Raw genomic sequence first — 15213 nt, forward strand, 5'->3', positions numbered from 1 at the left:
CTGATGCCAGACCAACGATGACCGAGGTGGTGCAACTACTTAAGGGGAACATACATCGTCCATCACCTCCTGATCCTAAATATCCATATAGTGCCTCTTCCGTTTCAGGCAGTTGGGAGGTGGTTATACGCATAGTCACAAATATCTCGTGTTTTTTCAGAAAAACGTAAAAAGTCCATTAAAATCCATGAATTACTGGTTACTGATTTTTTAAATGAATATTCGTAAAAACATAAAAAGTCTCAAAATTATTGATTTTTAGGGATTTTTCCCCTTATTTAGAATGGATAGTTTTCCAAATGACATGTATTTCAATTTTTTATACAAGAAATTGGTCCCAAGGCCTAATTTTGGGAAAATTGAAGTCTAGAGGACACGGTTTTTTGTAAGTAACTCACAAGGACAAATTTTGGGGAAAAGTAACTCAGGAACCCACTATTTCAAAATTTGTAACCCTTAAAGACAAAATAAGTTGGTCCCGCGCCTTTTACATTTTTTTAAATGTCAGTTATACCCTTCTGTGAAAGTAACCCTCAAGGACAAATGGCCCGGATTTAAAATAAATATTTTTCGATTTTACCCTTTCTGTCATTTTACTATGAACAATGAGTGTTCATACCTTTTGCTGGTATATGAACAATGATTATTCATATCCAAATAGGTGAATGTACTTTATACAATATATTGATGTATGAACATTGAATGTTCATACCAAAAGGACTATGAACATTCAATGTTCATACCCAATCAATGTTCATACCCAAAAGATCAAGGACTATGAACATCGAATGTTCATACCCAAACGACTACGAATATTGAATGTTCATACCTAATCAATGTTCATACCCAAGGATTATGAACATTGAATGTTCACTATAAACATCGAATGTTCACACACAAAGGACTATGAACATTGAATATTCATACCCAATCAATGTTCATACCCAAGGACTATGAACATTGAATATTCATACTCAATCAATGTTCATACCCAAGGACTATGAACATTGAATGTTCACTATGAACATTGAATGTTCATATCCAAAGACTATGAACATCGAATGTTCATACTCAAGAACTATGAACATCGAATGTTCATACTCAAAGGACTATGAACATTGAATGTTCATACCCAATCAATGTCCATACCCAAGGACTATGAACATTAAATGTTCATACCCAAGGACTATGAACAATCAATGTTCATACCTACCAATTGAAAAAAATTTAAAAGTAGTCATGAACAATGATTGTTCATGTTTAATGTATGAACACTTTTGATGTATGAACAGTGATTTTACATACTCCCAAATAGGTATGAACAATCCATGTTCATAACTAGATCAATGTTCATACATATTGGATCATTGTTCATAGCTCCAATAGGTATGAACACTCATTATTCATAGCTAATGTTTGTAATTGGGGGTATGAACAATGAGTGTTCACACCTGTTTAAATGTATGAACAATCTAAATACACCAGGTCGTTTCGTCTGAGCCGGGCCGTTAATTATTTCGCGTCAGGGGTATACTTGACATTTCATCTACCCGATCCGTTTTTTATTTCGCATCAAGGGTATACTTGACCTTTCATCTACCCGGTCCTTTTGAGTTACGAAAAAAAAAAGTGTCCTTGAGAGTTATGTTTTCGGTAGTTTTGTCCTTGAGAGTCACTCCCTGTTTTTTATATTCTAAATTGCAAATATTTGTTGGATATTGTAAGAATAACAAGACTTTACATATATATATTTGTGAATTTTAAAATTGATATATGGTGAAAGTAAACCTGACCATAATCTACTATCTATATACGAGTCTGAATTTGTTCACCATCACTTTTGCTGGTAGAAACTACCAGCACCCCTAGTAGCCCCCGTGTCTAGCAAACAGCTATAATTTATTTCTTTTTTTAAGCAAATCAATTAGTTAATAATTGAATAAAAGAAAATCCTTTTTCCCCAAAATTCTCTCTACAAAACTTCTCTTTTTCTCTGACTTCTCTTTCACACACTTTTTTCTCTCTCTCCGTTCTTCTTCTCTGGCAATATTTCTTTCCATGAGATATGACAAAAGGAGGCAAATGACCTCTCCATAGAAACAGTTGTGTTGGCGTATTTTTCGGTCGATCTCATCTAATAATAAAATATAAGAACAACCTAAAATAATAGTAGGCAACATATAATGAAAACTCTAACTTGCACAAAAGTTTGATTTTGGACACAATTAATAAGATTAACAAGTAGTAAACAAAAATATAATACTTCAAGAAGTAGAAAAGTACTTAAAAGTTAAAACGAGACTTCCGGGCACTTTGTTTCCAATTCCAACACTTACATAGCTTGTAAGTGGTTCTTGGTGTTGATTTATTAGGGATGCTCCATTATGGTGTAAAACTTCAATGCATTACAAGTTACATTGTTTCGGGACTAGTGACAAATGACTTGAATGTTAACCATTTTAATGAACATACTCAAAGTTCAAGCAAATTAGATAAACTATGAATGTGTAAGATTCCTTAATCGTCAAAATCTGGTTCAAAGTTCAAACATACTATAGATCAAAAACCAAAAATTGCATACAACCAAAGGCCCTATTGATCCCAATCCTAATTCCAAATTTGAGAAGCTCAAATCCTCTTACGAATCACTTGTGAGTGTACAAGATGGATCTCAAAAAGACAAAAAGGATACAGTTTAAGATGACTTCTACGCCCCTGTTTATGCTAGCTAGTATGAAGTGAAAGTTATTTTGCTTTTTTTTTTTTTTTGTTAGAGAAGATGAACGGAGAGAGAAAAAAGTGTCTGAAAGACTAGTCAGAGAAGCCAAAAATAGAGGTTTTGGGAGAATCTTGGGAAATATTGATTTTCTTTTATTTCAATTATTTGTTAAAAAGAGAAAAAAGAAAATTAGTGATAGCTATTTTTGGATACGTGGGCTATTAGGGCGCTGGTAGATTCTACCAGCAAAAGTGCTAGTAAACAAATTCGGACTCTCTATATACTAAACCAGAAACCTCTGAAAGAGATTTTTCTCTCTCCTTGCGTGGCTTTCTACAATGTTTTCTACCATACCACGTGGACCGTTTAGAGAGTTTGATTCAATTTCCACTTTCCAAAAGAGTGCCTACTTACGATTAATATAGCTCTACCAAATGGTTTCCTATTTTAGTACAACTCTCCTAACTTAAGTGCAATTCAAATTAGTTCCCACAAATTCCGCCCAAACATAATTATATTTAACTAGCAATTATTTTCTCAAAAATAGCAAAGAAATTACCACACAAATTTCCGTACGTATAAAGAACATATCAATTATTTCCTAAAAAATAGGAAACATGATCTTATTACCCCCAAAAATTATGTATGTATAGATTTTTCTTCAATGTTGGAATTAAATATCAATATAAGTCATTTAACAAGACTTACTCTTTTAGTACAACTCTCTCAACTAAAGTACAATTCAAATTAGTATGTACAATTATTTCCTAAAACATAATTATTTTTAACTAGCTATTATTTCCTCAAAAATAGGAAAGAAATTACCCTACAAATTTCGCAAAAATAATTATGTTTAACTAGCAATTATTTTTAATTTACCCTACAAATTTCGCAAAAATAATTATGTCTAACTAGCAATTATTTCTTCAAAAATACGTAAATCTGAAGCTCTCTCCTAAAAATCTTAAAAATAATTGGAAGTTTCGGAGAGAATAGATAATAGGCAATGAAGCCATGAAAGCACAGTAGAAAAGAATACAAATTAACCGGAAACTAGCATAACACGGTAATTATGGAAAAAACAATATTAAATATGTTTTGATTTCCATTCTCAACAACATAAATGGATCGAACTTCATATTATTATTATTCTAATAATATCTATTTGCAGCATAAACCGCATGTATACAGACATGTCACATACGCATTATCTACCCTAATGGTATTAGCAATTTAGATATAGGTAAAAAACATAAAATATGAGTGAGAGAATGTCATCATAAAATTGTAGGCATTGACACCACCAAAATAAATGTGCATAATGGGACTGGAAATGAAACACACCCATTAAATTCAAAGTTGTAAAAGAATGACCATTGTCTTGAATTAAGCAAGACTTGGCACCAAGACATCTCCATCCGCCCCTGTGAATAGATTTTGATATTTCATGTTGGAATTAAAGAAAAGGAGATAATTATTATTGTGGCCAAGTAACCTCATTGCCAGTTAAGAAAACACAAAACGGGACTCAATTAGAGAAATTGTGTGTTTGTCAAAAAACCATGAAAAAAGTCTAGAAACTATGTTATGTACGTGTCTAGGTTCCATCTTAATATAGGATCCATTTGACATAACATCACAAAAGCCTTGAATGGAAATAAGCCTTTTGCTTGGACTTCAAAGGGGCTTGGGGAATGGGACATATGGGATAGATTGATGACAGGTGTATTGGAGCATAGAACACACTTGATCCAAATTAAATAAATACCTATTTTGAAATATTGATAGGTGGCTAGAATACCACTAGGGATGAGATCGACCAACTATAACTTGGAAAAAGACCATAATTTATTCAAAATCTATAAGAAAGAAATAAAGAAGAAGATAAATTGAGTAGGGCAAATACACAAGGAAACTCTTAATTGTTGAGATGGCTAAAAGTTTTCGAATTAAACTATCAAGTTTAATATTAAGGGGATTGGGGGAGATAAAGGAACTTGAATATTTTGTACTTATAACTTATAACTTATAAGTTCTTACTACTATAAGTACTTGCCACAGTTTGTACCTACATAGATTAATTGTGATGTATTAGTTGGGGTGTTCACGTGTGGTATCAGAAGTTGCTACCAAATGCATAGTTAAGACTTTTTGTATATTGAAGGGTTTAACTAAAGCATCACATTTTGTGCTTGAATTAGATCGTAAAAATTTTAAGTGTAAAATCTGTCAAAATGAAGCATTTCATATTAGGAAACTCTTGATCTATAGGGGAAGTTTAAATCTTATTAGCCTTAGAGATAAAGCGGAAAAAAAAAAAAATAAAAAATCGACTGTTCAAGCTAGTAATAAAAAATTATAGGGAAAAATGAGAGTAAGAGAGGTATACATCAATATAGGTCCTCTAATATATTGAATTGCGGATACATCAATAATATAATCATTTTTTATTGGACTAAATACAAATATATGTCCTCTAATATATGAAATGCAATAAAATAGAAAAGAAATCAAACAAGGGAGACAGTAGATGACTAAGGATTCAAGCCCATAGCACACGGTTTCATAAAATCCGTACGATTTTCTCGCTAAATCGATCAGGTTTCACATGAAGAAGATTTTGCTCAGCATGTTGTATTCGATACGGGTAGGAGAAGAACCCGACTTGGTAGTCATACAAATTGGTTGATGATTTTTGGAAACTGAAGAAGAGTCAACTGAGGATCGTGGTAGTCGTTCACGAAAAGCCAAACTTTTAATCATTTTCAATAATAACTAAGTTATCAAGTCGGTTGTTGAATTGGACTCCTTATGGACATTACCTTGCGTATCAATTCCCAAACCAATCTTTTGGAACACCTTATCAATTCCCAAACCAATCTTTTGCAACACCTTCTCACTCAATGCTTCAAAATATTGTCATGCAACCATTTGGTAAGTTTACAATTACTTCGAAACAAAAAACAAAGTTAATATATAGTGTCTAACCACCACATCAAGACATAAATAGTACTACCTACTATGTCATACCTACTGCGACATACCTAATTTTGATGTCTATAAATTATAGATTAATTTTATGAACAACACCACCAAAAGCACAACTGAACAAGTAGAAGGCGAGTCAATAAGCATAAGTGAATAACTAACATGTTGGTTACCAACATACTATTCTCGAGAATACCAAAGACACAGAAAATATGACTAGCTAGCATTGGAATGGTACATATCAAATCCAGATCAACCCCCAATCCTATTTTCTGAATAATAAGAAATAATAAATGGCTTCAGATGCATAAGTGGACAGCCTGCAATGATTGATTAAGTGTAGTCAAAGCACGCAAAGAACAAAATCTACCTACAATTCCAGAAAAGTATTACAAGAGATCAGTTATTGCCGAGAACTTCACAAAAGAGTGCTTAGGAATCGACCAATCAAAGTAGTAAAGATTCTCCATCATCCATGCCTCTTAGGTATGTCGCAGTAGGTATGTCGTAGCACATTGTTACCCATTTGGAGTCCCCAACTAAGAGCAGTTTGTGCAAGAGTCTTCAACAATTTCTCTGACACCATACTTAATCTTAGATGCTTACACACAATACTCTTTAGCCATGTTGAACCAAGGGAACCTAATGGTTAATATCCCTGCAAAGTGAAGGCCAGATATGGAAAAAAAACTCTGCAAAGAGGGGTATAATATTAAAGTTAGAAGCTTAAGTTCCTTAAAACTTATAACTCGCGGATAGGTGTACTCCGTTCAATTGGCAAAAGGCACGCAACTGAGACTGTTACCAAGCTGGGTGACATTCCACTTGATTGACAGCAGCAAGGACACTTGAAACTTCCAAAAGCTCTCCCAACTATTTTGACAAAAAATTCTAATACCAATAGCACGAGACTTGCCAAAATCATAAAGACCCTCCACTGCTTTCCAAAGTACTAGGAAACCTAGGTTGGAAATTCATGTGAATCTATTATAGTTTTCACACATGGGCAATTGTATGTGGTGGTTTTAAGAATAACATCTAGACAGGGATTGAGATATATATCTAAATTATCTTGACAATGTAGTTGAATCATTAAAATGTGAGAATAAGACCTCATTAATGATTTGACCTTATTTTGGATGTAGAAACTGGAGCATGTATACTGATTACTCAAAGCAACATGCATGCAAATATACAATGATATACACTAATACAATGATACACAATTACACATGACCAAGTACAATAAAGATTGGAGAACAAAATTTTCTTTCTCTAATATAATAGGCCCACACAGGAACAGAAACAACTTATCTGGCCTATTAGTTTAAAAACCTCAACAAAAAAAGAATGGGCTTCTCAGAACATCCCATAGCATCAGTGTTACTTAAACAATTCAACAGCCGAACCGTTATCTATATCACATTACTGTGAACTAAAATACTAGACAAGTTAAAGAGGTGGTGAGGTGGGATGGTCAACGAAGTAGTATATTTCCAAGGAAACAATAAACAATACAACAATTTACTATACATTACTACAGATTTAATCAATTACCAATTCTCTAGAACGGATTTACTCATTGCACTAAAAAATGTATTTAAAAACAAATTTATCAAATAAATACCTACAATAACATTGTCAAGAACGAAGAAGAACTGTTGAAGGAGACAAATGCAACTGATGAAGAACATAAAAGGAATTTAAAAATCCAAAAAAAATATAATAACTCAAATTAATCCAAAGAGAAATGAAGTAATAACTTCATTCTCAGTTTCAAGTTTCAACCTAAAAATTGGACACGGGTTTCACAAAAAAAGGTTGAAATAGGAGACACCAGGACACATGCTCTAACTCAAGAGACACATACTCTTCACTCTAATAACAACTAAGTTTGGACCAATTACAATAATCAAGCCCAAAGCCCATTAAAGTATCAGCTATTAAAGTCGGTTTATATCTAAGTAGAATCTGGTATGACTCTCAATAGTCTCAATTCAAACATATGAAACAAGTTGGCAGTACTAAAAAATTGCAATTGGAACAATATATATGTGCAATGTTTTTGGGGTTTGGAGGGATGACATATCTGGCTGCAGACTATCTTTCCAAGCAATGCAAGTCACAAGAATAAGCATAATGGTTTTGAAAGTTTTTTTTTTGTAAACTCTACTTCAACTTGGAAACGTTAAGTGATGATAGTAAAATTAGTAGTGGGTCACTGCCTCATTGGTTGGGTTAGTTGCTTATACTTTAAGAGTTTTATGCAAAAGAGCCACACATTTTGTACTTGAATTAGACCATAAATTTTTTAAATATAAAAACTATCATAATAAAGTATTTCTTTTACATCACCAAAGATACCTAAAAGATCTCAGGCGTATGCCCGGGTTCAAAATCTAGTACGTACATACATCCATAGTCACACCACAATATTTTATGTTTTAATTATTTATGGGTTTCCTCATTTCTTTTGTCAAATTTCTACGAATTGAATTCAAATTTTATGGTTCTCCCCAATCACAGGTTTCCTCAATTGTCTCTTCCACGTCAATTTAAATATAATGTCTTTTGCTATATGAGTTTTTTTTTTTTTTTTTTATGAAATGAATTGTTGGAATCACAAGTTAGTTTTGTCTAAAAAAATGTGTTTGGGGATTGTAAGGAACATCCCCACCAGTCACGCGATGTGCATGAGGCTCACATTCGACGACTCCCCCGATATAATGCGACCCCAGACATACGAGTTCTCATCACACTCGCATATTTAATAGCCCAGTGACTCGTCACTCGACCCCATCTTATGATGTCATCACCTACTACTGTCATCATTACAGAAGACACCATCATTACACCCTATGCCAACTTAGGTAGACCTAAAATACCTACAACTGCTACCCGTGTGGCTCCCACAAACACATGTTATTCATCACAACCGCACATATGTACTCATCAGTACAAGTGTCACACCTAATGCCCACTCCTAATGACTATAAATACCACCTTCTAGAGCTACGTGTAGCTTGATTCCAATTTCACTTACATAGTGCTGGATATGTAGACATCTTCTTACTCATGAAGAGCAGCCATTAATACCAAACAAAACCATCCCCTCTTTATTATCCTAACTTAAGAGCTAAGAGCTAAGCCTTAATCCTTGGTGTAAATTTAGACATTTACAGGGACTGAACTTTTGTGAAAAAAAAATGGTTTTTTAAACATAACACCCCCCCCCCCTCTCTCTCTCTCTCCCTCTCCCACTTTAACGCTTGATGCCGATCAACTAGATTTGACTCTCATTGACCGTTAGTACATGTTTTCTATTTTCTTCTAATATATATATATATATATATATAGAGAGAGAGAGAGAGAGAGAGATCCACGTGAGTGCATGAGGGCTCACATCATGTGCATGAGGCTCACTCCCCGATATAATGCAACCCCAGACATACGAGTGCCCATAACACTCACATACTTAATAGCCCAGTGACTCGTCACTAGACCCCATCTCGTGATGTCATCACCTACTACTGTCATCATTACTAACTTTATCCTTAAACCCCTTTCCCGCCGTAATATATGTACCATTACAACCATTCACTATCATTACAGAAGACACCATCATTACACCCTATGCCAACTTAGGTAGACATAAAATACCTACAACTGCTACCCGTGTGGCTCCCACAAACACATGTCATTCATCACAACTGCACATTTGTACTCATCAGTACATGTGTCACACCTAATGCCCACTCCTAATGACTATAAATGCCACCTTCTAGAGCTACGTGTAGCTTGATTCCAATTTTACTTACATAGTGTTGGATATGTAGACATCTTCTTACTCATGAAGAGTAGCCATTAATACCAAACAAAACCATCCCCTCTTTATTATCCTAACTTAAGAGCTAAGAGCTAAGCCTTAATCCTTGGTGTAAATTTAGACATTTACAGAGATTGAACTTTTGTGAAAAAAAAATGGTTTTTTAAACATAACACCCCTCTCTCTCTCTCCCTATCCCACTTTAACGCTTGATGCCGGTCAACTAGATTTGACTCTCATTGACCGTTAGTACATGTTTTATATTTTCCTATAATATATATATATATATATATATATATATATATATATATATATATATATATATATATATATATATATATATATATATATATATAACACATGATGAAATGCTGAATATGTTCTCAATAATTTCTATTTCGCATGCAATTTGCTATTTTAAATCAAGTATTTCTATTCTACTATCGGGGCCATGTCTAAAGAAAATTAGAGTGGGAGTTATGTCTAAATTCATATCGGTAATTTTATATGCTGTAATATTTGTACGGTTGATTTTAATACCAAAGTCAGCTATCTTTTTTCTGATAGCTGACTTTGGGGGATTATGTCTAATTCTCAATTATTAATGGAGGAGTATGTCTAAAGACCCAAAAAAGTAAAAAAATAAATAAAACCAACTACCCCTCGTGTATTTTACTGCGAGGGGAGCACATAACAAACCATACAGGCAGGTTTCGAATGCTACCAGGCTTTCCGGAACAAACGTTAGAGCATTTCTAGGTGGTGGCAGTATACTCTTCAAATTTGAAGGCAAAATTTGGAGAATCTAGACGCAAATTTTGACCAACTCTAAGTGATCACAAATATCAACTGCAAAATTAATTGTAGACCCCACCACGCGCGCCATTACTAATGTCGCGTGCTATCGAGTACAAAGTCGGGAATTTCACAAAAAGCTTCATTCTCACCCAACACTCCAAAACTATCTCCACAACCATTTCATTTTACAATGACTTCTTCTTCATCATTGCAAAAAACTAGCCAACATACCGACGTTGGCGAATCAACTCAACAATCATGTTATTTTGATACACTCAATCAAGAGAGATGCCAAATTTGCACCTTAAGAAAACACCTTGCGTTATCATGCAAGTATCTAAATACAAGGTGTCCTAAAGCACCACATTGCCAAGGTTATATGCTCATACATAGAAGTTGTAATGAAGATGGTGAAGAAGTAAGATTTTTGAAATGCTTGTATGATATATGTCCTGGTATAGAATATATATATGGAGACAGTTTGTTGATATGCACGTGTTGTGGCAAAAATGATCATTGGTATAGGTATTGCTCCTATTCACAGATACCATGCCCAAATGGTTGTGATGGTGTTAGAGAGCTGAAAAAGTTCGCGAACCTTGAAGGAAAAGGTCTTGATCTATTGAATTGTTTAGTGTGTGGAAAATATGAGTGGTTGGGTGCTGTAATGGAAAACGTTAAGAGTGGTTAATCATTTTATTTTCTATGACTATGTAACGTAATATGTTTTTTTAATATGAATAAACTTTTATTTTATATAAATATATGTTAGTTTAAATTAAAAAATATATATAATAATTAAATAGAAATTGATTAACATTGTTTAAGCCCCGACCATTTCAGTTCATGCATTTCTGCCCTATCCTCGATTATCAGATGTGGTTTGCGGAACCTACCCCGATAAAGAGAAGAGGAATGTGTCTTAAGCTGGTTTCCTTCCTTTAGCCCGTTCGGTTCCCTCACTAGCCTTAGCTCATTCGGCTACACCTTTGACGCTGTTAACGACAATTCCTCTCTAACTCTATATATCTCTCTCCCTCCGCTTTTGGTGCTGTGGGAGAGAGTTTGAGTCAGCTGCAGAGTTAGCCCGTTCGGCACGATGATTATAGGCGGATTAAGCTGCAAACGATATAAAAAAAAGTATTGGACTTAATTCATCTGATCTGATCTCTTGGTTGGTCTGGTCTTTTCTTTCCATGAGGATAAGGCTTGCAATAGCTTGATTCTTTTAGTAAAAACGTGAGCCGAAGCTCTACTCTCTTCTGGGTCTAGGTATGTGGTAAAGGTGCTTAAAAGGGCATTCTTTTTTAGTATAGTAACATATGCCCTTCCTCTAATGAGAGTCTTTCTGCGAATCTCTTGATCCGGAGAGGGCTGGTTGAACAATAGAACATTGGTTATAGCAGATCTTCTTTCTATGTTGCTTCTGGGAGTTCGATCTGTTGTTGATAGTCCATCATTCATTTTATTCCTTTCTGTCTCATTTGCTCAAACTTCAGACAGGTCGCATGCATGACGAGTTGTTGGGGCATTCCCTACATTATCCATTTCAAGCAGCTCGTACTCCCCATTTGTTGATTGATAGGATCCGCAAGCAAGCAGGTACCCACCCTCCATCTCGAGAGGAGCCGTATGAGGCAGAAGCTCCATGTACGGTTTTGAAGCCGAGCCTTTCCAGCGATGGGGCCTAGGGACCGATATGATGATTGGTTTAGGTAGGGTGGCCGACCTACTACGGGCACCTGTGGGGATTAGTGCGTGAGACCGTGATCCACATACTGACGCATGGGACTCACCCTTTACTTGGGAGTGGAGAGGGGAAACATAGCATGTCACAAGAGCGAGGCGAGGGGGAGATTCCCTACTGCGAGAAGGACGCCTCGCGAGCCGGGCTTCTAGAGATGAGGCCTTTTGGCAAAGCCAAGTCAATTTAGGGCCACCAAACCTTCCAATTGATGATTAAGAATAAATATGCATCTATGAAATTAAATTAAATTACAACAATCAACGTCGGTCACCCCTAATACTCTATAGATGCTTGATAAGGTCGTTTTTAAGTCTATCATGCATAGTCTTTGATTGAACTCGTAGAGTCCCCTCAATGTAGTGTTCCCGAGTAGGTGGGATCTGTGGTTGCCCTTCTGGATCAGGAATGTACCTCCTCATTTCATAATTTTTATTCTTAGCTCCGATTATCATATTGTGCAATATGATACATGCTCTCATAACAGTACCCATTGTCTCCACATGCCATAATTTGCAAGGTTTTGCCAAAATCCCAAATTTAGATTGCAAAACCCCAAAAGCTCTTTCAATATCTTTTCTTGCAGCTTTTTTCATCGTTGCGAACCACTTCGTCTTTAGAGCATTAGGGTTTGAAATTATTTGTATAAATGCTGCATAGTCAGGATAGATACCATCAGCTAAATAATAACCCATATTATAGCTATGCTGATTTACATCAAAATAAACAGATGGAGAAGTACCATTGATCACGTGCTCAAATACCAGTGAGTTGTCCAACATGTTGATGTCATTGTGTGACCCTGACATCTCAAAGAAAGAATGTCATATCCACAGGTCTTCGGTTGCGACAACTTCGAGAATAATAGATGGTTTTCCATAACGACCACTGTAAGCACTTTGCCATCCAGTTGGACAATTATGCCATTCCCAATGCATACAATCAATGCTTCCCAACATACCCGGCCATCCACGTATGGGAGAATGTGCAAGCAAGCATTCTGTATCTGCAATATTTGGCCTTCGCAAGTAGACTGAACCGTACAATTTGATAATTGCATCACACAAATGCCTTAACGCCTGGTTTCCACTTTGCTCGGAAATGTACAATTGATCGTCAATTTGATCAGCCACCGTACCATAACCAAGAATACGCAAAGCTGCAGCCACCTTGATCATAAAATCTATACTAGGTTTACTAGCATTGTTAAATTTAGGCTGAAAATACTTAAAATGAGTCGATCTGAATATCGTTGAAGATGTGAAGGAATAAAGATTTTTTCATACGAAAACGCCGTTTGAAATCCTCTTTTGGAAAAATAGGACGATCGACGAAGTAGTTGACCTTCAATATTTCCAAAGTCAAAGCATAGTTTATATATTTCACTTTTCGACCATTCTTTGAACCACTATATGGTGCCTTCGAAGCATGTACTTGTGCTTGTGCAAGTACAGCCAAATGGTGCTTCATAAAGGGAATGGCGTTAACAAATTCTTCATCAAGACTATCTACCAAGTCTTCCGCTGGAGAAGATGAAGAAGATGACGATGATGAAGATGAAGATGAAGATTGAAAGGGAAAAATCTCATACACTTCATGACCCATTTTTTGGCAATGTGTATGTGTTGTTTGTTAAGGATTGATGTGAAATGGCTGAGTTTTTTTATAAGAATGTTTGAGTTGAGTGTATGTAAAATGAAGAAGGAGATGAGTGTAGATATATGAATGTAGAATTCTGGCTGTTTTTTGCCCGTTTTTTTCCCGTTGGAGCACGCGACATTGGCAATAGCACGCGACATTAGGAGTGGTGCGCGACAGTATCACTGGCGCGTGGTGTTGGTCAAAGTAAAAAACAAAATTTCGGCGACATTACCACTGCCGCTCCACATCCAAATTGCCAAATTTGAGAACAAGAATGCAGCTAGACAAGTGATGCGACCGAATTTGCTTCCACCTAGAGTTGGAATTCTGAAAAATTTCGAGTTTTGGAAGCAAATATGAAGAATTTGAGAGGTGACACTACCACGTAGAGATGCTCTTACAATGTTTCTAATTCCACATAAAAGCGCCCTTCTTGTGTTATTGTTTACACAACAACCAGAGGAAAGCCTGGAATATTAACAAGAAATTAGTCATAAAGACAAATTTCAGGTCAAAATCACTTTCTAGGACAACCTTTTTTGAAATCACTCACACAAACACAAAAAACAAAATAATCATAAGGATATATATTTCGGATTTAAAATAAATATTTTTCAAATTTACCCTTTGTGTTGGTTTTGCAGGTTCATACTGCCATTTGTTTTTTCATGATTGTTCATACCACATCGAAGTAGAGGTGATAAAAGGGTTGGGCCGGGCTAGCCTGCCCCTCAAACGATAAAATCCCTCGTGATTGAGGGTCGGGTCAGCCCGCCCCTATTTTGTATTGAGAGCCAGGTCGAGTAGGGTCAAGTATGAAACTCAAGCCCTTAACCCGCCCCTCGACCCTCATTTTTGAGGGCCAAATGAGGGCCGGGTCGGGCCCTATCTAATTATACTTGACTAGTTTATTTTTATTATTTTTGTGAATTTTTATTTATTTTTATCATATTTTGATTATGTATATTAATTTTAACTAAGTATATAAAACTAATTGTTATGCTTTTAGAAAAAATAAATAAAATAATAGATAGAGATGGTGGAAGAGATGATATTCTTAAAATATTTATATTTTTCATACTTTACTATGTTGTTACTTGTTAGGTTGGATTTGCTTTTATGTATGACATACATATCATTAAATCAATTACAAAAAACACATATGTTATGTTATATTCTAATTTATTCCCTATTGAAAACTAATTTAGTGATTTTTTTTATACAACTTGGATAATTAGAGTATAATACATAAATATAATGTAAAATAACAAGAAAACGTATGAGGGCCAAGTGAAGGCTGATGAGGGCTTAATGAGGATCGGACTCATGCTTTAGAACCTAGGCCCTAGCCCGCCCCTAATAAGCATGAGGGCCGGCCCGACCTGCTCCTCAAATCTACGAGGGCCAACTTTTGAGGGCTTAAATATACAATTTTGAGGGGCGGGTTGAAGGCCTGAGGGCCAAATTATCACCCCATCGATCACTATGTAGATTCCA

The 15213-nt window shown here is 35.4% G+C and overlaps 2 protein-coding genes across 2 annotated transcripts; both read right to left on the bottom strand.

Annotated features, from left to right (window-relative positions):
- Positions 1-12359: 12359 nt before the first annotated feature.
- On the bottom strand, positions 12360-12884 carry LOC147503437 (uncharacterized). Its single transcript, XM_086604839.1, has one exon. The coding sequence runs from the start codon at positions 12882-12884 to the stop codon at positions 12360-12362; it is 525 nt and encodes a 174-aa protein (XP_086460965.1).
- A 15-nt stretch (positions 12885-12899) lies between these two features.
- On the bottom strand, positions 12900-13253 carry LOC147503438 (uncharacterized). The gene has a single exon (XM_086604840.1). It carries the CDS (start codon positions 13251-13253, stop codon positions 12900-12902), a length of 354 nt encoding a protein of 117 aa, XP_086460966.1.
- Between the last annotated feature and the right edge of the window lie 1960 nt (positions 13254-15213).

This window comes from Coptis chinensis, chromosome 4 (genome assembly GCF_015680905.1).
Source record: "Coptis chinensis isolate HL-2020 chromosome 4, ASM1568090v1, whole genome shotgun sequence".
Classification (NCBI taxonomy): domain Eukaryota; kingdom Viridiplantae; phylum Streptophyta; class Magnoliopsida; order Ranunculales; family Ranunculaceae; genus Coptis; species Coptis chinensis.